The following is a 22,801-nucleotide window of genomic DNA, read 5'->3' as shown; positions in this document are numbered from 1 at the left end:
CCAGTTTCAAGGGTGGAGTGTAGCCCCCCTAGCTCCTGCCCGGGGTCACTTTAAGCACAGAGTGAATCCCTGTGCAGGAGTTCACTGTACTGGTCAAGTTCTGCATCAGTGCAGATAGCGTCTGCTGCTTCTCAGTGTTCACCAATGCCCAGATCACACAGGCTGCTGACGGAGCACGTGTGTAACACGAACGTCACCACGCGTGTTTTCTCCCGGTCTGCAGTGCAGACCGGAGATCTGGGTGTCCCAGAGTCTGAAGGAGACCCTCCCTGGAGGTCCCGATACGTAACAGACGGCGGGAGACCGTTCCCGGGGAGGGCGCTCATGCACAGTCAGCTTGGGCGTTCTCTTCAGAAGGAGAGTCCTTGCAACAGAACGTCTACATACTAAGAGGTAGTATGGCAGTTAATTTCAGTGCAAGACTGAATCAAGCTCTCTACATTTTGGAAAAAAGGTATGTTTTTTCATGGAAACTAGATACTCTTTACTAGTTTATTGAGTTAAAAAATTGAAGATCCCGCATTTTTAAAAGGCCCTGTTACATAAAGTAGAATCCTACTTGACAGGTCTGGCCATCAGTCTGAACTGGACATACTATGGATTCAACACACAGATGAGACTTCCTTATACCACTACTGGAAATGGACCTGATTCCTCCCTCAAAAGAATCTTATAAAAAATTGCTTCAAAGCCCCTTTGAAATTGCAATAGTGCAGCAAAACCACAAGTAAACAACTGCCTGTTAACCTGTTATTTCAAATATAGACGGAAAAGCCAACAGGCATTTTGTGTGTGTGTGCAATTTTTTTTTAAACAAATCGTAAGCTGAAACATCTGCACAGCACTGTCCCTTCACAGAAGGCAGAAGCGGGCGCGTCAGGTCGGAGGCCGCCCTCGGTGCTGCAGGCTGTGGAAGTGGGCCTCCTTCAGGGTCTGGTTGATGTGGAAGTAAGGGCCTTGGCACAGTGCAGACTGCTCGGGCATGGGCTGAGGGGTGTTGGGGCTGGATCCCGCCATGGTCTGGCTTAAGCTGCTCTCAGGCCCGCTGGCTCTGTCTGGGCTGTTGATGCTGCTGCTGCTGCTGCTGCTGCTGCTCCCACCGCTGTCACTGCTTGAAGACTGGAAAGGAAAGAAGACACGCTCAGACGCGGCTGCGGAGCCCCCTGTGTCCCCTGGGCACAGCAGAGCTGCTTCCCGCTCGGCTTCACGCCAGCACGAGCCACACACACTGGCTTTCGAGTTTACAAATCCATCCACCTAAGACATCTCATTCCATCCTCACAGCTACCTGGGCAGGCGGAATGCATTTACTGCCCCTTGCACAGCCTTAGGGGGCAGCAGGGACTGGACTCAAACGCCACATCCCTTCAACTACCTAATTCCTCTATGCATCGCGATCTGCTTTCACCATTCATTCTGGTCATTAAAGAAGTTCTCAACCTCCAAGGGCAAGGATCAGTCATTGGCACAAGGGAAAGCTTCTGGGCACAAGATAAAAATTAAACTCCAAGGCAACCTTGTGATCATCTCATCACAGACACACAGTGACACTCGACAGCTGCAGAACACACACACCGCTCAGAACGCTCTGCTTGGGTGGATGTGCGAGTGTGTGAACAAGCGAGCCGCACTTTTTCTTGGATGAAACTACATGACTTGGTCTATTTGTCACCAGGAAGAAGCTACTCAGTAATCCCAGATAAAAGGAACTTGAAAAGGCCGGCGCTGTGGCGTAGTGGATTAATCCTCTGCCTGCGGCGCCAGTTTGAGTCCTGGCTGCTGCTCTTCCCATCCAGCTCTCTGCTATGGCCTGGGAAAGCAGTAGAAGATGGCCCAAGCCCTTAGGCCCCTGCACCCACATGGGAGACCCAGAAGTTGTTCCTGGCTCCTGGCTTCAGATAGGCACAGCTCTGTGGCCATCTGGGGAGTGAAATAGCAGAAGGAAGGCCTTTCTCTCCGTCTCTCCCTCTCACTGTCTGTAATTCAACCTCTCAAATAAATAAAATTTTTTTTTTGATAGGCAGAATTAGACAGAGAGAGAGACAGAGAGAAAGGTCTTCCTTCTGTTGGTTCACCCCCCAAATGGCTGCTATGGCCGACGCTGTGCCGATCTGAAGCCAGGAGCCAGATGCTTCTTCTGGTCTCCCTTACGGGTGCAGGGCCCAAGCATTTGGGCCATCCTCCACTGCACTCCCGGGCCACAGCAGAGAGCTGGACTGGAAGAGGGGCAACCGGGACAGAATCCAGTGCCCCAACCAGGACTAGAACCCTGGGTGCCAGTGCCGCAGGCGGAGGATTAGCCTATTGAGCCGCGGCGCCATCCTCAAATAAATAAATCTTAAAAAAAAAAAAGTAACCTGAAATTCCTGCCTTCCAACATCAGGCATCTCAGAAGGTAAGGTAACGCTGAAGAGTCCTTTCAGAATGATAGCACTTTACAGTTTTAATATGGCATTTCTAATAAATGACAATGCCAATAACCTGATTAGCAATTCCTATATTAAACTCAACATAATAATGGAATAGAAGAAATCAATGCCTGAGAAAGTTAGGATTGTAGTAATTAATGATCTGCTTTATACCTTTTTTAACTTGGCTTTTGGATACATCCAAATTCATGCTCCCTTAAAGACACTGGCTTTGAAATGTCTTCTTTCAACCAAGTAAAATCTACACATCGCAAAAATGACTTGGAGGCCAGCATGATGGTATAGCAGGTAAGGCTGCCAAGTGCAATGCCTGCATCCCATATGGGTGCTGGTTCCTGTTCCCATCCAGCTCCCTGCTAATGGCCTGGGAAAAGCAAAAGAAAATGGCCCAAGTGCTTGGGCCCCTGCCACCCTCATGGGAGACCCAAATGAAGCTCCTGGCTCCTGGTTTCAGCCTAGCCCACTGCTAGTGATTGCAGCCATCTGGGGAATGAACCAGCGGATAGAAGATCTCTCTGTTGAATGGAGGGGTCAGCACTGTGGCGTGGCAGGTTGAGCTGCTGTCTGCAGTGCTGGATCCCATGTGGGCACCAGTTTGAGGCCGGCTGCTCCACTTCCCATCCAGCTTGCTGCTAATGGCTGGGAAAGCAGCGGAAGATGGCCCAAGTCCTTGGGCTCCTGGGAAGACCCAGAAGAAGTTAATGGCTCCTGGCTTCGGCCTGGCCCAGCCAGTGCCATTGAGGCCATTTGAGGAGTAAACCAGCAGTTGGAAGATCTCTGTCTCCTCTCTAACTCTGCCTTTCAAATAAGTAAATAAGTCTTTAAAAAAAAAAAATGGAAAAATATTACTGTTAGAATGAAAAGATTATGGTTGCTTATTCTATAACTTCTTTTGCAATGTGATCACAGAGTTTCACTATAATCCATTGATTTTTAAACCAAATTGTAGTTGTTTCTGAGCCAAAGGTTAGCTACATCTTGAGAAGATGCAAAAAGAAAAAAAAAATTAGCAGAAAAGCAAAATTCACAAAGCATCCATCAGTAATAAATCTAAGACTTGTCATGGTCCACTGTCGTTTGGAGCCACTGTTAACAGAGGTCACTGCGCGTAGGTAACAGGCAATTCAGGAAGAACTGCACAAACATATTCTCAGACATTTCTGGAATGAAGTCAGATGGCAAGGTCAGCGGCAGAGTTAATTAAACTTAAGATAAAAAGGAAGTCAAAATCAATTCAAGATCCAAACGCTGCCCCACAGGCCTCTCCTAACCTGGTACAACAACCCAGCAGCACATGCACCCGGCAGCCAGTGTTTGACAAGGAGGTCACTGCACTGGAGAAGAAACCCACCGCGCAGAACGCTTTGTTTCCTCTCAGTCTGTTCTCTTTACTGTTTTTCGTTACAGGCACTGTCTGAAAATCAAGGCAAGAACTTGAATCAGTTTCTAGCAAAGTCAAGTTTTCATCTCAAATATCTACTTCACACTTTTAATACCAAGGGCAATATTACTCTGAGAAAAAGTAGAAATTTTGTAAAATAAACAGACTAGAAAAAATTTCTGCAGTTTTTAAAAAGGGGGTAAATGTAGCTTCTAATTCATTTTTTAAATCTTGCCACTCAACTTTACAGAAACATGTGTAAGGGGACTAAAAACATACATAAACACCTAACAATATAGAATTGGTAACATTATAATACATCCACTGTATACATAAATACAACGAAATTCTACTGGCTAATAATGAAGAGATGTAGGAGTTCAAAAACAGAAAAAAAAGTCTAACATTTTTAGTTTATACTAAATAGCATGTGTGTCACCCGATATGTTTAATGTTTTTCTTTAAGATTTACACACATATATGTACACCAAAAATAGTCTAGACAAGATAACAAAACATTTAGGATTTAGACCTTCTGTTTTAATTTCTACTTACTAAAAAGCGCCTACAAAGGTAAGATTGAGGTTTTCGAAAGCTCCTGAGGGCCAGGCCTTTGGGCACAGTGGCTGCCGCCTCACGCGGGACACCTGCATCCCACACTGCAGTACCTAGTCCAAGTCCTGGCTCCACCCCAGATCCAGCTTCCTGCTAACCCACACCCTGGGGCAACACAGGATGGCTCAAGTCCTTGGCTCCCTGCCAACCACACGGGAGTCTGGGGCTGAGTTCCCGGGTCCTGCCTTCAGCCTGACCTAGCCCCAGATCCGGGGGCACTTCAGGAGGGAACCAGCAGGTGGGATATCTGTGTTTCTCTATCAAATTAAAAAAAGAAAAACCTACAGACACTGTCAATAAGATTTTAGGAAGCCTGTTTACCTCCCTCAACTACTTAAGAACCTGTGACTGTCTCAGTTGCATTCACTTGCACTGAGCAGGCCAATGATACTCAAACTATCAAAAACAGAGCCAACGTAGACTCCAGGTGAAGGCACTCTGTGTGCTACTTTAATACACAGAAACACTACACATACATTACTGGGAAAGGTAAAAACAGCAGAATCCTTTAGTTCAGTTTCTACCAATTTTTTAAACCCCATTGTACATTTCTTTAAAACATAATGTGATTCCCATTTTCTGACAATTCAGGCCAGTCTTCTCACATTCAGGGAGACACAGGGAACATCCACCATCTACAGGTGCACCAGAGTTTTTCAAATTTAGAGTAAAACCCAATAGTGAGTAGCAATAAGCACAAAAAAATGAAAATGTTCAACACAGTAAGGAATACTGTTATGTCAAACTTTTCAGTTATTCACAAATTTACGTGTATTTGGTATGTACTTGGTGACAAAACTAAAAATTCCTACAGGACAGGGTCAAAAAAGTTTTAAAGTTGTAGTCAATCTTGACATTGTCAACCACTAAAGTAACCTACTTACTTTAACAAAGTAGTCATTACTTACTTTTAACCCTAAAGGAATAACACTAAATTTTAAGTCTCAATCAGTATCTTAAGATATACCCAGCATGGGCCAACATCATGGCATAGCAGGTAAAGCCACCACCTGTGACACTGGCATCCCATAAGGGCATAGGTTCCAGTCCTAACTGCTCTACTTCCTGCTAGTGCTCCTGGGAAAGCAGTGGAAGATCACTCAAGTACTTAGACCCCTCCACCCACGTGGGAAACCCGGGAAAAGCTCCTGGCTATGGACTGGCCCAGCCTCAGCCATTGCAGCCATTTGGAGAATAAGCCAGCAGACGGAAGATTTCTTTCTGTCTCTCCCTCTGTAACTCTGCCTTTCAAATAAATAAATCTTAAAAAAAAAAAAAAAAAAATCCAGACATATCTAGCCATAAAATTGTTTTGTCTTCTAAAACCAAAAACCTAGGGCTAGCACTGCGGTGTAGTGGGTTAAGCCACTGCTTGCAACACCAGCATCACACATCAGAGCACCTATCTGAGCCCCAGCTGCTCTGCTTCAGGTCAGTTCCTTGTTGTTGCTCCAGGGAAAGCAATGGAAGATAACCTGAGTGCTTGGGGCCCTGCCACCCACATGGAAGACCCAGATGAAGTTCCAGGCTCCTGGCTTCAGCCTGGCCAAGACCTAGCATTGGCCATTTGGGGAGTAAACCAACAAACGAAATACAGCCCCAGCCTGCAGCACCGGCACCCCATATGGACACCGGTTTGAGTCTCGGCTGCTCCACTTCTCATCCAGCTCCCTGCTGATGCACCTGGGAAAGCCGTGGAAGATGGTCCAGGTCCTTGGGCCCCTGCACCCACGTGGGAGACAACGGGTAAGCTCCTGGCTCCTGATCGGCTCAGCTCCAGCCATTATGGCCATTTGGGGAGAGAACCAGCGGACAGAGGACTCCTCTCTTTCTCTGCCTCTCTCTCTGTGGCTCTTTCAAATAGATAAAATGAATTTAAAAAAAAAAAAAATAGAGATGGGGTGGCAAACTGAGAACTGTACAAGCAGATCAGAAGAGTGTTCGGGGAGGAAAAGTCAATAGTGTGGTGTGGCTGGGCCCACACAGCCGAAGAGTGCGTGACAGCAAGACAGATTACCAGGAGCTGTGAAGCCTCCCAGAGGTTGTGCATGTAAGGCACGCTATGACTCAAGCTGGGCTCATGCCACCCTCATGGGAAACCTGCATTAAGTCCCAGGGCCAGCACAGCCCCAGGTGTGGCGGCATTAAGTCCCCAGGGCCAGCACAGCCCCAGGTGTGGCGGCATTAAGTCCCCAGGGCCAGCACAGCCCCAGGTGTGGTGGCATTAAGTCCCCAGGGCCAGCACAGCCCCAGGTGTGGCGGCATTAAGTCCCCAGGGCCAGCACAGCCCCAGGTGTGGCGGCATTAAGTCCCAGGGCCAGCACAGCCCCCAGGTGTGGCGGCATTAAGTCCCAGGGCCAGCACAGCCCCAGGTGTGGCGGCATTAAGTCCCAGGGCCAGCACAGCCCCCAGGTGTGGCGGCATTAAGTCCCAGGGCCAGCACAGCCCCCAGGTGTGGCGGCATTAAGTCCCAGGGCCAGCACAGCCCCAGGTGTGGTGGCATTTGGAAGGTGAACCAGCAGATTTTAATTGACTCTTAAAAAAGATTTATTTATTTGAAACACAGGGTGACACAGAGATCTTACATCCTCTGATACACAAATGACTGCAGCAGGTAGAACGGAGCCAGGCCAAAGCCAGGAGCCAGGAAATCCACTGGGGTCTCCCACATGGTGGCAGGGACCTACCACTTGGGTCTCCTGCTTCCTCAGGAACATTTTCAGGGGGCTGAATAGGAAGTAGAGCAGTCAAGACACGGCCAGAGCCCCCATATGGGGTGCCAGTGTCACAGGCTATGGTTCACCCACTGTGCCACAATGCCAGTCCCAATGTTGTGGTACAGCAGGTAAAGCCACTGCTTGCACCGCCTGCAACCCATATCAGAGCCCTGGCTAATCCACTTTCCACCGGGAAATCAGCAGGTGACAGCCAAGTACTTGGGTACCAGCTACCCAGCGAGACCAGGATTGAGCTTCACCCAATCCCAGTCATTGTGGCTATTAAGGGAATGAACCAGCACCTGGAAGATTCTCTCTCTCTCTCTCTCTCTCTCTCTGGCCTTTCAAATGAATAAGTTTAAAAAAAAAAAAAAAAAACAACTTAAAAAGACAGAGCCATCCCCATGCTCGGGCCGAGGCCGCAGCAGCCCACGGGCAGGCTTCCGCACACGTCAAGCAGAAGGCCTGGGAACTGCGGGATTCAAAGGAAGGAGCAGGAGCAGCTCTGGAGGGAGGTGAGGAAACGACCAGCTGACCTGGGGCAGCCAGGCCCAGGCCCAGCACACAGCAGCCCCGCTCGGTACATGTGTGCTGGCCTGCGAAGGCCACCGTGAGCCCTGGCCAGTCTGCTTAGCAGAGTCCAGGAGGAAGCCAGGGTCCAAAGAAAGGAAGGAGAGGCAATGAGGAAGTTCCGGACGAGGCAGCAGGCAACTGAAGCCATGGGGTGGAGACGCTCAGAGAGAGCACACAGGAAGCTAGGGGGGCAGAGCGCAGAGGAGGGCGGGAGGGAACAGCCTGGAGGCTGGACAAGAACCAGCAGGAGAGGCTGCCAGCAGGCCAGCGGGGACGCAGCACAGAGGCAGGGCCCACTCCATTCTCTGCACTGGAAGGGAAGACCCCAGCTGCAGCAGAGCGCAGAGACGCGTAAGGAGCTCATCGCTGGGCCCACACAGGCAGCAAGGGGCGCCTGCCCTCAGCTGAGCCTACTCTTAACCCCACCACTCCAGGTGTGAAGTCTGTCCAGAGACAACCCATGTGTACCCGTGGCAGAAACAGCCCTGAACAACATTTCTCCTAATACGAAGGGAATTACAAAAGTTAGTGGGAAAATGGGAATAAATTATTTTGGCACAAAAAATTTTTAAATACATGCAGTTTCTCCTAATACGCAATTTCAACTTTTTTAAAAAAGACTTATTTATTTGAAAGACAGTGAGAGAAGACAGAGAAATAACTGCCATCCACTGGTTCACTCCCCAGATGACCACAACAGCCACAGATGGGCCAGGTGGAGCCAGGAACCAGGAGCTCCAACCAGGTCTCTCACGGGTGGCAGGGACCTAAGCACGTGGGCCACCTTCTGAGGCTTTCCCAGGCACACTGGCAGGGAGCTGGATCAGAGGCAGAGCAGCTGGGACTGGAACCAGTGCCATATGGGGTCCTGGAGTCACAAGCTGCAGCTCAACTCACTGCACCACAAAACTGACCCTTCCATTAGCCTTTTTTTTTTTTTAAATTATTTATTTATTTGTAAGTCAGAGTTACACAGAGAAGAGAAAGTGAGGCAGAGAGAGAGAGGTCTTCCATCTACTGGTTCACTCCCCAATTGGCCGCAACGGCCGGAGTTGCACCAATCCAAAGCCAGGAGCCAGGAGCCAGGTGCTTCCTCCAGGTCTCCCACATGGATGCAGGGGCCCAAGGACTTGGGCCATCTTCTACTGCTTTCCCAGGCCATAGCAGAGAGCTGGATTGGAAGTGGAGCAGCCGGGACTTGAACAGGCGTCCATATGGGATGCCGGCACTTCAGGCGGCAACCTGACCCGCTACACCATAGTGCCGGCCCCAGTCCATTAATTTTTTTTTTTTTTTTTTACAGGCAGAGTGGACAGTGAGAGAGAGAGAGAGAGAGAGAGAGAGAGAGAGAGAGAGAGAAAGATCTTCCTTTTGCTGTTGGCTCACCCTCCAATGGCCGCTGCGGCCAGCGCACCATGCTGATCCACAGGCAGGAGCCAGGTGCTCATCCTGGTCTCCCATGCGGGTGCAGGAACCAAGCACTTGGGCCATCCTCCACTGCACTCCCAGGCCATAGCAGAGAGCTGGCCTGGAAGAGGGGCAACCGGGACAGAATCCGGCGCCACAACCGGGACTAGAACCCGGTATGCCAGCGCCGCTAGGCAGAGGATTAGCCTGTTGAGCCGCGGCGTCGGCCGTCCATTAACTTTTTAAAGCACCTCATAACCCTTAGAAAAGTGCTGTGGCATAGTGGGTTAAGACTCTGCCTGTGACACCGGCACCCCATATCGGCACCTGTTCAAGTCCCAGCTGCTCCTCTTCTGATCAAGCTCTCTCTACTATTGCCTGGGAAAGCAGTGGAGGATGGCCCAAGTGCTTGGACCCCTGCACCCACATGGGAGACCCGGAAGAAGCTCCTGGCTCCTGGCTTTGGATCAGCCCAGCTCTAGCAGTTGTGGTCATTTGGTGAGCAAACCAGCAGGTGGAAGACCTCTCTCTCAAATAAATAAATAAATAAATAAACTCTTTAAAAATAAATAAACAAAATTCCCCTGGGGGCAGCACTGTGGCGTAGAAGGCAACTGCCAGCATGCGATATGGATGCCTGTTCAAGTCCCCGCTGCTCCACTTCCAATCCGGCTCCCCTCTAATGCGCCTGGGAAAGCAGCGGAAGATAGCCCAAGTCCTTGAGCCCCTGCACCCGCGTGGGAGACCTGGAAGAAGCTCCTGGCTCCTGGTTTTGGCCTGGCACAGCCCCGGTCATTGCAGTCATTTGGGGAGTGAACTGGAGGATGGAATCTCTCTCTCTCTTCTCACTTCTTTCTCTGTATCTCTTTCAAATAAATAAATCTTAAAAAAATCTCCTCAGGAATATTCATTACTAATATTAACACTAACTCATAACAAAACCAGAATATTCATATCTTGGGGCTGGTGCTATGGCGCAGCAGGTTAAAGCCCCATCCTGTAGTGTTGGCATCCATTCCATATGGCTTCTGGTTCAAGTCCTGGGTGCTCCACTTCTGGCCCAGCTCCCTGCTAATGTGCCTAGGAAAGCAGCAGCAGATGGCCCAAGTCCTTTGGGCCCCTGCACCCACATGGGAGACCTGGAAGAGGCTCCTGGCTCCTGGCTTCAGAATGGCACAGCTCAGCCATTATGGCCATCTGGGGAGTGAACCAGCAGATGGAAGACCTCTCTTTCTCCCTGTCTCTATCTCTCTTGTAAGACCCTTTCAAATAAATAAAACTTAAAAAAAAAAAAAATCTGTTTATTACCTAGAATCACACACTTTCTCTTAATCAGGAAAGGTCAACACAGTGTTTTACCGTCTTTCAAACCCCAGCTTCAGCTCACCTCCAATCCTCCACTCATTGGCATTTTTAATTTATGTGAACATCAAAAGAGAAAAGAAATCTCATCCACTGTATAGACTCTCTTCCTGTAGGCAAAATAAAGTTCATCTTCGTTCTGTGACTACTACAGAATCTGGATTAAACCCCAGAGACGATCCTAGCCCAGTCTACTGGAGTACCTCCTGTAGAATTCTGTGCTCCCAAAGTGCCCAGTAACTTCAGACACCTCCAGTCCTGCGAATACTGGCGAGACCACGAGATTCCGAATGAAGTCAGGATATTAAAACCACTCTCTAAATAAGCAAGGGAAGGAAACACAGGTGCTCTCTGTCTCCATGATTGGTAACAACCTTCTGCACATCCGTGTTCCTTCTCAGGTGAAGAGGTACCACATAATGGTCAAGTTTCTTCCCAACTGAAATAAAACATCCCAAGTGTTTAGGCCCCTGCCACCTACACAGGAGACCAGGATGCTGTTCATGGCTCCTGGCTTTGGCCTGACCCGGCCTGGCCCAGCCTGCCCACTGCAGACACTGGGGCGTGAAACAGCAAATAGAAGATATCTATCTTCCTCTCTCTCCCTCTGTCTCTCTAACTGCCTTCCAAATAAATAAGTACATCTTTAAAAACAAATTTTTAGAAAGATATGTACATATGTCTCTTAAGTATTTAGTAACAGACTTTAACACTGCTTTAGGAAATGAGTGTTCGGACCCAGCTTGGGAGCCTGTATTCCACACTGGAGAGCCTGAAGTTCCACCTTCCCATTAGTGTGCACCCTGGGAGCCAGCAGGTGAGCTCAAGCAGCTGGGTCCCTCCCACCCACGCAAGACCCAGACTGAGTTCCAAGCTCCTGGCACAGCCCAAGGGATATCTCTCTCCACCCCCTCCCAGCCTTTCAAATAAGTAAAAGAAGCTACTCAGGGGGCGGGCATTATGGCGTTGCATATTAGGCCACCTCACGGGACACCTACCACATCCCTGATAGCTGCTTCCAATCCACCTCCCTACTAATGTATCCTCGGAGGATGACAGCTCAAGTACTTGGGTCCCTGTCACTCATGTGGGAGACATGGATAGAGTTCCTCGCTCCTGGCTTCTGCCTGGCGCAGACCTGGCAGGCACTTAGGTAAAAAACAGTGGACGGAAGCACATTGTATCTCTGCATGTGTGCCTGTATTTTACTCTGCCTCTAAAAAAACAACAACAACAAAAGAAAACTACCTGGGGTAGCTATGAGCTGATGCAATGTATTCTTAACATTTCAGGGGCCAGTGCTGTGGCGCAGTGGGTTAACGCCCTGGCCTGAAGCGCCAGCATCCCATATGGGCACCGGTTCAAGACCCGGCTGCTCCACTTCCGATCCAGCTCTCGGCTGTGGCCTGGGAAAGCAGTAGAAGATGGCCCAAGTCCTTGGGCCCCTGCACCCACGTGGGAGACCCAGAAGAAGCTCCTGGCTTCGGGTCAGCGTAGCTCCGGCCGTTGCGGCCATCTGGGGAGTGAACCAGCAGATGGAAGACCTCTCTCTCTCTCTCTCTCTCTCTCTCTCTGCCTCTCCTCTCTGTGTAACTCTGATTTTCAAATAAATAAGCAAATATATATTTTTTTAATGTCAAAGGCTTAAACTGTGAGCAAAGTTTTTTCAAATGTACTCTACAACCAGACTAACAGGACAGTTCTTCCACCCTGAAGGGATCACTTAAGAAGTTAATTTCCCAAAGTGAATTTCTACAGGATTTAAACACAAACCCTACCAGTTTCACCCCACAGAATCTGCCACAACAGCTCTGACTCTGGGAATGTACCCTATACTGAGGTTAGAGACAGGGCAGGCAGAAACTAAGGGCTCTGCAATAGCATTTGAAAAATCTTGCTGATCATTCCTAACATCATTTAAAGCCACACTGGTCTAAAAAGAGTATCACTTAACACTCAGCTAATTCTTACCAGTTAGACAAACTTAGAGAATCTTAACTTTAAAGATCCATGGATCTCCTGGTTCTGGTATTACTATCATTATTATTATTTTCATTATTTTTATTACTATTATTTTGGTCCTGTCTCTGCACTCCCACTACAAATACCTTGGGGTTTTAGTAGTACTGACATCAAAAATTGTCCCTTCTAGTAGACACGACAAAGGGGGCACAGGCTGTTGCAATAAACTACTTCTACTTTATTTCCAACAGTTTTCACTTTATTTGATGCTAATTCACAGTGGCCTGAAAAATCAAAATGGTCTTAATAAGTCAAGGTGAAGGTTTTAAAAAATTGTGCCTTTTGTATTTAAAAAAGGCATTACTTTTATTTCTCAGGTATTTACGAATCAGAAGCCAATTTCACATGGAAACTCCTAATTTGTACACAAAGGTATTGAAAGTAAAGACCATTATGCCTACTAATTGTAAAGACACAACTCACACTAAAAAGGTTAAGAAAACAAAATCAGCCAAGGTAAACCTTGCAGGTTTTTTGCCATCCAAACAACAGCCCAAGATGAGAGAAATGTTGTGAGCTTTAAACAGGCTCTACCATGGAGACAAATTAATAAGCACTCCCCTTCTTGCTAACCAGAGAAAACTGAGCCTGATCTAGACATCCACTCACATGGTTTGTTCCCAACAACTTTACCAAAAAAGTATCTTAATCATACTAGTAAATTTATATCCAATTTTAAAAATGGTATTCAAAGGCTCACTGGAGTCAACAGTCAGTCTTTAATTCTTGTACTAGTTATAGAGTTCTGGGAAAAAAAATTCTGACCCCAAATTTCTTCTAGCTAACTGCTTTATAGCTAATAACTTATCAGAGCACTTACTTGGCAAAATAGCCTCCAGGGCCAGCGTTGTGGCGCAGCAGGCTGAGCTGCCTCCTGCAGCACCAGCATCCCACAAGAGCACCAGTTAGTTCAGGCTGCTCTGCTTCTGATGCAGCTCCCCGCGAATGTGCCTGGGAGAGCAACAGCAGATGGCCGTGTACCTGGAGCCCTGTGGGAGATCCAGATGGAGTACCTGGACCCTGGCTTCAGCCTGGCACAGCCCCAGTCACTGCAGACATTTGGGAGGTGAACCAGTGGATCTCTCTCGTCTCTCCTCTCTGCCTCTCTGTAACTTTGCCTTTTAAATAAATCTTGAAAAAAATTTTTTTTTCCAAATAAAAGAAATGGGAGAGAAAAACTGTTCTTTTCTGTCCCTATGATTCCAGCGAGGCCCGTTCCTAGGTGCCCGACACATCAGTGAAGTCCCTTCAGCCCTGCGCTCTGCCCTCTAGTGACTGCATATACATGAGCATCTGTCAAACTCTGGGGGCCCTGCTCTCTCTCCCTGCCTCTTAGTAATCAGTGTGTCTTTGGCAAGTGACTTTATTGTCCTGGCTCCCAACTTTTCCTTCTGAAAACTGGAGACAATAACCCCTAGGGAAGGGCATGTGGCACAGAGCTTAATGTGCCACGCTGAGGTGCCTGCATCTCACACTGAACGGCCTAGACGGAAATCCAGCGCTGCTCCCAGTTTCCACTTCCTGCCTAAGCACACCCCGCCAGGCAGCTGCGATGGCTCACCCTGCTGGGTTCCTGCCAACTGCATGGGAGACTCACAGGGAGTCCCGCAGCCCTGGCTTCAGCCTGGCCAGACCCAGCCATCATGGGCATTTAGGAAGTGAATCAGCAGACGGGTGAGCACTTTCTCCCTCCCTCTGCATCCCCCCCAAAAAAAAAAAAGAAAGAAAGAAAGAAAAGAAAAATTTTAAATAAATATATATATATATATAAAAATGGAAGGAAGAAAATGCAAACAAAATAAAGTTCCTTTTTTTTTAAAGGTTTATTTTATTTATTTGAAAGACGGAGTTACAGAGACAGGTTGAGACAGAGAGAGAGGTCTTCCATCCGCTGGTTCACTCCCCAGATGGCTGCAACAGCCGGAGCTGCGCTGATCCGAAGCCAGGAGCCAGGAGCTTCTTCTGGGTCTCCCACGTGGGTGCAGGGGCCCAAGGACTTGGGCCATCTTCTACTGCTATCCCAGGCCATAGCAGAGAGCTGGATCAGAAGAGGAGCAGCCAGGACTCAAACCAGCGCCCATATGGGATGCTGGCGCTTCAGGCCAGGGCTTTAACTCACTGCGCCACAGCGCCAACCCCTAAAGTTTCTCTTTATACAATTAATTTGAAAAATCAGCTTTCGCTTCAGAGTATCTAGGAAAAGAGACATATACTAGCTTCATTTCACAGGTGACTACGATTTACTTACAGCAAAAGTTAATAGTTTAATGTGGGGACCAGCGCTGTGGCGTAGCAGGTAAAGCTGCCACCTATGGCACTGGCATCCCATGGGAGTGCTGGTTCAAGTCCCGGCTGACCCACTTCGAATCCAGCTCCTTGCTGATGGCCTGGGAAGATAGCAGAAGACGGCCCAAGTGCTTGGCCCCTGTACCCACATGGGAGACCCAGAAGAAGTTTCTGGCTCCTGGCTTTGGCCTGGCCCAGCCCTGGTCATTGCAGCCATTTGGGGAGTGAACCAGCAGATGAAAGATCTAACTCTGCCTTTCAAGTAACCAAATCCTTAAAAAAAAAAAAGGGAATGGAATGGTACCTGTTTGCCACTGATTCCCTTAGTTAATTTAAAAAATAATAATAATGAATCACTTTGCTTTATACAACTGTCAAAAAGCAGTCAAACGCCCCTAAACCTGTCGTGTACTGCAAACATAATGACGTCCTACAGTCGTGAAACCTCAATTCTCTGGCTTCCCTTCCATCTGCAAGGTGCTCCCTGGCTCGCCCTTTGACCCCGATTTGTTAGTACCGCACGCGGGAGGCACAGCACAAGATGCTACTCTGGGAAATGCTCCAGGAGCCAGGCTGGAACTCATGCTGTAACAGCCACCAGACTTCCCGTGGGTCAGATAGAAATTACCCACACTGACCTTCCACTGCAACGAAGACAACTAGTCTACCCCTCAGATTAGTAATCACACAGTGGCTCAGCAGGTGAATTCCTCTGGACAAGTAAGAACGAGATATGTGTGACCCAAGAGATTGAATAACAACACCTTATTTTCTTCTGGGATACTAGCATATAGATTTTAGAAAGCAAGCAAAGGTCATCTTATACAAACAATGAACACTAATACCAAGGCATTTGTCTTAAAATCAGAGAGCAGAAATGTTTATTTAAAAAAAAGATAACAATTTCTATTCCTGCTCTCAGGCATCAAAACTGTAGCTACAGGGAAAAAAGGTTAATGCACAGAGTTAGACCTGGTACCCCTGTGGATTAATGTGGACGACACAGCAGGACTTACACAAACACAGGTAAAGAAACAGTAACTTCGGCAAAGTCTTTTAATGAACTGTCTTAAAATCCAAAATAATAATAGAATCTAAAATACAACTACAGTTTTATCATCAGATGTTCATGGTAGCTTCGAACCTTTGGTTTTCTTTCATCTCTGATATTCTCTATCACATTAAACAAAAGCTCAACTACTTTTCTGTTAATCATTCAAAAAAAAAAAAGGAAAAAACAGGGCAGATAAGATCTGAAAGGGAGAGGGAAAAAAACGCCACAGAAACTCCAGCCTCCATATCGGCAGATTCTAATCTTAACTTGCTCCTCACTGTTTCCTAAATGAATATCATTACATGACAGTTACTGATTTTCCCCCTGGGGGGAGTTACTTTGACTTATTGGTAAAGAAAGACTGGAAATAGGTCAAATCCTATTGTCAAGAACTAGTTAAAGCACAAATTATTGTACAGGCTCCTTATTTCAGATGGGCCTCGCTCCGGCCATTGCAGCCATCTGGGGAGTGAACCAGCACGTGGAAGACCTCTGTCTCTCCATACCCCACCTCACCCCCCACCTCTCTGTAATTTTACCTTTCGAATAAATCTTTTTTTTTTTTTTTTTTTTTTTTTTTAACAGGCAGAATGGATAGTGAGAGAGAGAGAGAGACAGAGAGAAAGGTCTTCCTTTTTGCCATTGGTTCACCCTCCAATGGCCGCTGCAGCCGGCGCATCACGCTGATCTGAAGCCAGGAGCCAGGTGCTTCTCCTGGTCTCCCATGCGGGTGCAGGGCCCAAGGACTTGGGCCATCCTCCACTGCCTTCCCGGGCCATAGCAGAGAGCTGGACTGGAAGAGGAGCAACCGGAATAGAATCCGGCGCCCCAACCAGGACTAGAGCCCGGTGTGCCGGCACAGCAAGGCAGAGGATTAGCCTGTTGAGCCACGGGGCCGGCCCAAATAAATCTTAATACAAAAAACCAGAACTGTTCTTTGAGTTATGAGACCAGGGACTCAGAGCCTTTGTCACTGAGACATTTCTCTGTTAGTGCAACAATCATTAGGAGTCAAATTGGGGCACAGTGGTCTAAGCCTCCACCTGTGACAACGGCATCCCAGACAGGAGTGCTGGTTCAAGTCCTAGCTGATCCTCTTCCGCTCCAGCTTCCTGCTAATGTGCCTGGGAAGACAACAGATAATGGCCCAAGTACCTGGGCCCCTGCCACACCCACGGGAGGCACGGATGGAGCTCCTAGCACCTGGCTTCAGCCTGAGCCAGCCCTGCATTTGCAGAGCAAAACAGCAGATGGATCATCTCTCCCCTTCCATCCCTGTTCTGCCTTTCAAATAAACAAATCTTTATTTTTTAATTCTTTCAGAGAGTCAGAATCTCTAGGTGTATATTTTAATAGAAGCATTACTTTAGGGTTGGCTTCCTTCCCCTACCACAGCACAGCCTTCCAACTGCACAAAAAATTTCTCCCCAGTATACAAACTGAAGCATTCTTTCAGGAAACCAAAAATGTAGATAACTTTAAGAGCTCTCCCTCCCACCAGCCTCCCTGCCACCACAACACAATAAAAAGCCAGAACACCTAAAAGGGGGTTTTGAAGAAACATACCTTATACATTCTGCATGTTTAAAGTCTCTATTAAGACATGTGAATTGAAGCAACAATGACAATGATAAACTTAATGATAGTGGTTTATAACTATCAGAAAATAACTTTGTTTCTGAAATGTAAAATAGGGAATTCAAAGATGGGCTTTCAAAGAACCCTGAAACTTCTAATACACATCAAGTGAATGTGTGTGAGAGAGACAGAAAGAGGGAGAGAGAATGTTTGAGAGACAGAAAAGGAGAGGGAGGGAAGGAGGGAGGGAGGGAGGGAGAGAGAGAATGTACGTGTGTGTGTGTGAGAGACAGAGAGAATCTATGGGGACACGTGCTACTTTACTTGGGAGAGGCCATACACCTTCACCAAAGGGGACATGTCTCAAAAAGAGAGCGTGAGGGGATGTTGAAACTACTAAAGATCGCTTTCTTTAATACACAAAATTTGCTTTAATTACACAGCAGAATCTGGGTTGTACAGCCCAGAGTGAGAACAAGAGACTAAGTGACTGTAACTCCTACCTCTGTGTCCCAGGAATCCTGAAAGACGGGGTTTCTGCTACTCCTTTTGGTCTGGGGGGGAAGATGGTTCTCCTCTTCATTGCCATTCCTTCTCCTTTTCCTGAAATTAAATCACAAGGAGGAAAAAGAAAATCCAGCAATTGATCCTAAAAGGTAAACCATGCAACACACTCACAGAAATTTCCCACCCTGCCAGAGAAGAGATCTTTCATCCCATTACATCCCAATGGGTTAAAGTCAGAACAATACCATCGCTGGGCTCTGGGAACAAAAATCTAAGACAGCAACAGTGAAGTCAAGCTTAAATTAGTGAAGCTAATTTCTAAAAAGAAGCCTGAACATTGTAAATGGATGCCGGGAATAAAATAAGAACAGGAAGAGGTCAATGACTAAGACTGCAAGCTCTGTCTGATTAAGGTTTTCTTCCTTCCACACTCCCTGAAATCACAATTCCAAATTCCCTAATTTTACTCCCTTCCCACATTCAAGAACGGCTGCCTTTGCCTGTATTCCCAGAAAATCCTCATAAAATTGGTGGCTACACAGAAATAGCACTTTAAACTTTAGCTGTCTTCATCCCTAATTTTTCCCCAATTATCACATTAAACAAACATGTCCCCCCAATTATTATTTTTCTGGGTAACCACTGGAAACACAGCTCTTGTTCACACTGCGCTCTTACCCTGCCCACCCCAGCCAGTATCACCAGCCGCCAGCTACCTCGCTGGGCTGTTATTCCGAGACCACAGCTTGTCTACACCTGCTTACAATTTCCAGGTTTAAAGGAAAACCACACATCTTTCTCAGGCAAGCGTTCTCAGATGTACAAGCAACAAACTCTACACATTCTACACAAGGACTGAGCCGTCAAAAGTCCTCCACCCCAGTCGGAAAAGGGCAATAAAGGAGGTGTAACGGAGTCCCACTGCCTGGCTGTACTATCCACTATAGCAGCTATAGCCACATACAGCTATTTAAAATTACAATAACTGGAACTAAAAACCCAGTTCCTAGGTCACAGTAGCCACGTTTTCACGTGAAATGGCCCCCTGCAGCTAGTGGCTGCTGTCACTGGACATTCCCCCTGTGGCATAAAGTTCTACTGGGCAGGGCCAGCCAGAGGCCTAAGACACAAAGGAGTAGCACCCATTAAAATAAAATTCAAATGTCAATAGTTAAAGGGCCAAAAGGCTGTGAGAAAAGAAAGAGGGCTTTCTGAAAAGCTAAATGTGTGTTTCCTGCACAGTTATGCTTCTCAGGGAAGCCGAGTCGCTTTCTGGGGCAGGACTCACCTACGGGTCAGGGTCTAAGTGCTGCCAAAGCCTTAAGTCAGACCCTTCCGAGGCACGCAGAGGGGCGCAGCTGGGGTGAGGCCCAGCTTGGGATGCCCACATCTCCAAGTCCTATCTGGGGCTGGCTCCAGTCCTGGCCCCTCCACTTCTGATCCAGCTTCCTACTCACAGCCTGGGAACCGGCAAATGATAGTTGAAGTGGCTGAGTCCACGCACACACCTATGAGATCCAGATGGGGTTCGTGGCTTCAGCCTGACCCAATGGCTAGTGCAAGAATTTGGGGACTGGAGTGACAGATCAAAGATCTCTGTCTCTCCCTCTGTGCCTTTCATAAAAAATATAAGTACATCTTCAAAAATTTTAATTATAACCCTGAGCTCAATCCTCTGTATTCGGCAACATTCTGAATAGATGTAACGTTATTGATGAGTACGGATCTCTTTAGATTTGGCATGACAGTGAGTGTGTGCTTCTGATAAAACTTAAACCAATCTGCACTAGGCTACACCATTTACCTCATTCTAAAATTAAGTTGCTTTGAAATAAGGTCATCATTTCTACTCCTGACCTTGCTGCCAAGAGGCTAAAAAAAATAGATGGCTATCAGCTCTTACAGGTCACTGAGTGGATGTACGATTATCATACAATGGCGACTTCTACTCTCATCCTCACGATCACAGACGGGACGCCAGGGGACACTCCAGAGAACCCGCCCGCCGCACGCTCACTTTATCAGAGACAACAGTCACTGGCGCTCTGGGCTGCTGAGTCACTCTAACCAAACTCACCACCTGATCAACATGTGCGTTTGTGTTTACAATGGGGAACGGCTTTCCGGTGACCAGGATGTGACTGCCAGGGAGGCTGCATGGCAGAAAGAATGAGAGAATCGGGGACCGGCAGGTTTTGTGCATTTCAGCCTAACTCTGGGAAAATCCCACGAAACATCGCCGCCTCATAACCAGCACATGTCTCATGGTACCAGAATTTTCTCTCTGGCCCACAGGTGGCCCACTGCTTTGGATGGTACTAGTCTAAGGAGGACCGTACCCAGGGGTCACTGGCCTTTTTCTAGGCTACTAGCAGATTCCATCCTTGAAATAGTTTTCCTTCAGCAATACTGTTTACTAAGTGGCACGATTACAACTTCACACACATCCTACCCATGCATCCAGGCAGATTACACCTGGCGGCACTGCTGTCACAGGCCAGGCTGTCACTGTCGCGGGCACCCTGTAAGTGCCCAGACTCTGCCCTGGCCGGCGAGCACAGGCGCGCTCAGCTCCTGCAGCGTCCAAGGACGGCTGACTCCGCCGCTCTCCTCACGTCCCCCAGCTCCTGCAGAGCAGCAGAGCAGCGAGCGAGAGCGTGAGCACCGGTGAGGACGTGTCACAGGTAAGTCCGGACCTCCTCGCCACACTCCCCTCTCTGCGGTGAGGACGTGTCACAGGTAAGTCCGGACCTCCTCGCCGCACTCCCCTCTGCAGTGAGGACGTGTCACAGGTAAGTACAGACCTCCTCGCCGCACTCCCCTCTGCGGTGAGGACATGTCACAGGTAAGTACGGACCTCCTCGCCGCACTCCCCTCTGCGGCGAAGCCAGGCGGCCGTGGACCGGCCTGAAGAAGCACCAGCTCAGCCCCAGCTCTCCTCTTAAAAGTAAGCAAACAGGGCCGGTGCCGCGGCTCACTGGGCTCATCCTCCGCCTGTGGCGCCAGCACCCCGGGTTCTAGTCCCGGTTGGGGCGCCGGATTCTGTCCCGGTTGCCCCTCTTCCAGTCCAGCTCTCTGCTGTGGCCCGGGAGTGCAGTGGAGGATGGCCCAAGTGCTTGGGCCCTGCACCCGCATGGGAGACCAGAAGCACCTGGCCCCTGGCTTCGGATCAGCGCAGTGCGCCAGCCGCAGCGGCCATTGGAGAGTGAACCAACGGCAAAGGAAGACCTTTCTCTCTGCCTCTCTCTCTCACTGTCCACTCTGCCTGTGAAAAACAAACAAACAATAAAAAAGGTAAGCAAACACATTCCGAGTGGAGACGGCCAGGCAGCTGACGCTGGCAGAGCTGCTCCCTCCGACTCCAGAGCCTGTGCGGCCCGAGGACCCCCTCTGAAGAGGTGAGCAGCATAGACAGGGGGACGTTACTGCTCCCTGGGTATAAACACATCCGGATTGTCCGTACGCAGCCCTGGGGAAAGGGAATGCTTTGGGAGGAAGTATTTAAAACTTTTCCCAGATACCTAAGATTCCCCCCGAGATTATCAGAGGGAACCGCGTTTGGGAAGGGGAAAAAATGGCCATCAGGTGAGGCTTGCTGTACCTAAAGATCCTGCTCCTACTTCCCACGGCCGGGGTGTGACACAGGCAGCCCCCCTTGCTACCCCAGCAGAGGTTTTAGGTGCACCTGCTGCATGCCCAGACCAGCAGTGCAAGGCAGCAGCTCGAGCCACCCCGGGCCTCCGTTAAGGACCTCGAAGTCACCGCAAAATCACGTTTCCACGCAGGGGCCTGGAGCAGGGGCTGCCGACCGCCTCCAGCGCAGGGGGCCAGACCCAGCAGCATCGCCCCGGGACCCCCGCACTCACTCCACGCCTGGGGCCGCTACGGAACAGAGCGAAGAGCAGCAGCGACCCGGGGACGACCCAGGAGATCTGGCCGACCCCCGCGGCCTCCCTTGGAGCTCCGACCGGAAATAAAGGCGAGCCTCTCCGCCCCGGGGTACCCTGACCCAACTCTCGCCAGCTCCGCACGCGTCAGGCGCAAAGGCCCTCGGCCCGGGCGGGGCGGGAGGACCGGGCCGGCCGCCCGCGGAGCCGGACAGTTTAGAATCCCGCCGCGGGCCCCCGCGGACGGGACCCTCGGACCTCGGCGAGCCCCGGCCGGCGCCCTCGGGGCTCCCCCCCGCCTCGGCTTAGGGCACGGACGCCCCAGGGCCAGCGTCTCCCTGGCGCGGGTTCGAGGACCGACCTGCGGGAGGAGGCCGGGGTGCGGGGCGGCAGCCGGGACCCGCGGGGACCAGGCAGCCGGCCCCTCCTCCCGCGGACGGCAGCGCAGCCCAGAGGAGCTCGGCGCCCTCACCCCGCGCGCCCCCGCGGCTCCATCCCTCAGCTCCTCCGGCGAGCGAGCGGCTCCCTTCCCTCTCACCTGGGGCGCAGGCGCTCGCTCATGGCAGCCGGTGGAAGGGAGCGCCGCGGCGCCGCACCGCGCGAGGGAGCCCACGGGGTCGTGTTCCGGCGGCCGCCACGCCCACCCCCTCGGGCCTGGACTCTCGCCGCCGCCCCGGTGGACGCTGCCGGCGGGGAGCACCCCTCGGTCGGACCCGTACCACCGCTACTTCCGGCGTCTCCTCCGCGCCCCCCCATGTCGCAGCCGCCGTGGTACCGCCCTCCTGCGCCTGCGCAGTGGCGCGACGCCGGCCGCGCCGACCGGTAACCCCGCCCACGGGGAGAGGCGCGTCTGAGGGGGAGGAGCGACTGGAGGCTGCGGAGCGAGGACCTCGTGAGGAGTAGCCCGAGCTCCGCCTGTCCACAAATAAGGGGTGGCACCCGGTATAAAACTGAGACCAGGACTACAATACGTTAACGTGTGT

The 22,801-nt window shown here is 49.7% G+C and overlaps 1 protein-coding gene across 2 annotated transcripts; it reads right to left on the bottom strand.

Moving 5' to 3' along the window:
• Positions 1-52: 52 nt before the first annotated feature.
• Positions 53-22,574, bottom strand: VCF1 (VCP nuclear cofactor family member 1). Of its 2 annotated transcripts, XM_062216936.1 has the most exons (4): positions 22,357-22,574; positions 17,928-18,027; positions 3,781-3,843; positions 53-1,119 (listed from the first exon to the last, which is right to left on the bottom strand). In XM_062216936.1, the coding sequence occupies exons 1-4, from the start codon at positions 22,572-22,574 to the stop codon at positions 877-879; spliced, it is 624 nt and encodes a 207-aa protein (XP_062072920.1). In that variant the 3' UTR covers positions 53-876. The 2 variants fall into 2 exon arrangements, with proteins under 2 accessions (XP_062072920.1, XP_062072921.1); XM_062216937.1 differs by lacking the exon at positions 3,781-3,843.
• Between the last annotated feature and the right edge of the window lie 227 nt (positions 22,575-22,801).

The sequence above is a fragment of the Lepus europaeus genome, chromosome 18 (assembly GCF_033115175.1).
Source record: "Lepus europaeus isolate LE1 chromosome 18, mLepTim1.pri, whole genome shotgun sequence".
Classification (NCBI taxonomy): domain Eukaryota; kingdom Metazoa; phylum Chordata; class Mammalia; order Lagomorpha; family Leporidae; genus Lepus; species Lepus europaeus.
Note: the sequence above shows the minus strand (reverse complement) of the source record. Positions and strands in the feature narration are given on the sequence as shown.

Bases quoted from the DNA above. Each gene is read 5' to 3' on its own strand.
- VCF1 (XM_062216936.1), bottom strand. From the start codon at position 22,574: ATGGGGGGGCGCGGAGGAGACGCCGGAAGTAGCGGTGGTACGGGTCCG. The intron at 18,028-22,356 runs GTGAGAGGGAAG...ATTTAATTTCAG, and splicing joins AGCGAGCGCCTGCGCCCCAG to GAAAAGGAGAAGGAATGGCA. The intron at 3,844-17,927 runs GTAGGAGTTACA...CTTGATTTTCAG, and splicing joins AGGATTCCTGGGACACAGAG to ACAGTGCCTGTAACGAAAAA.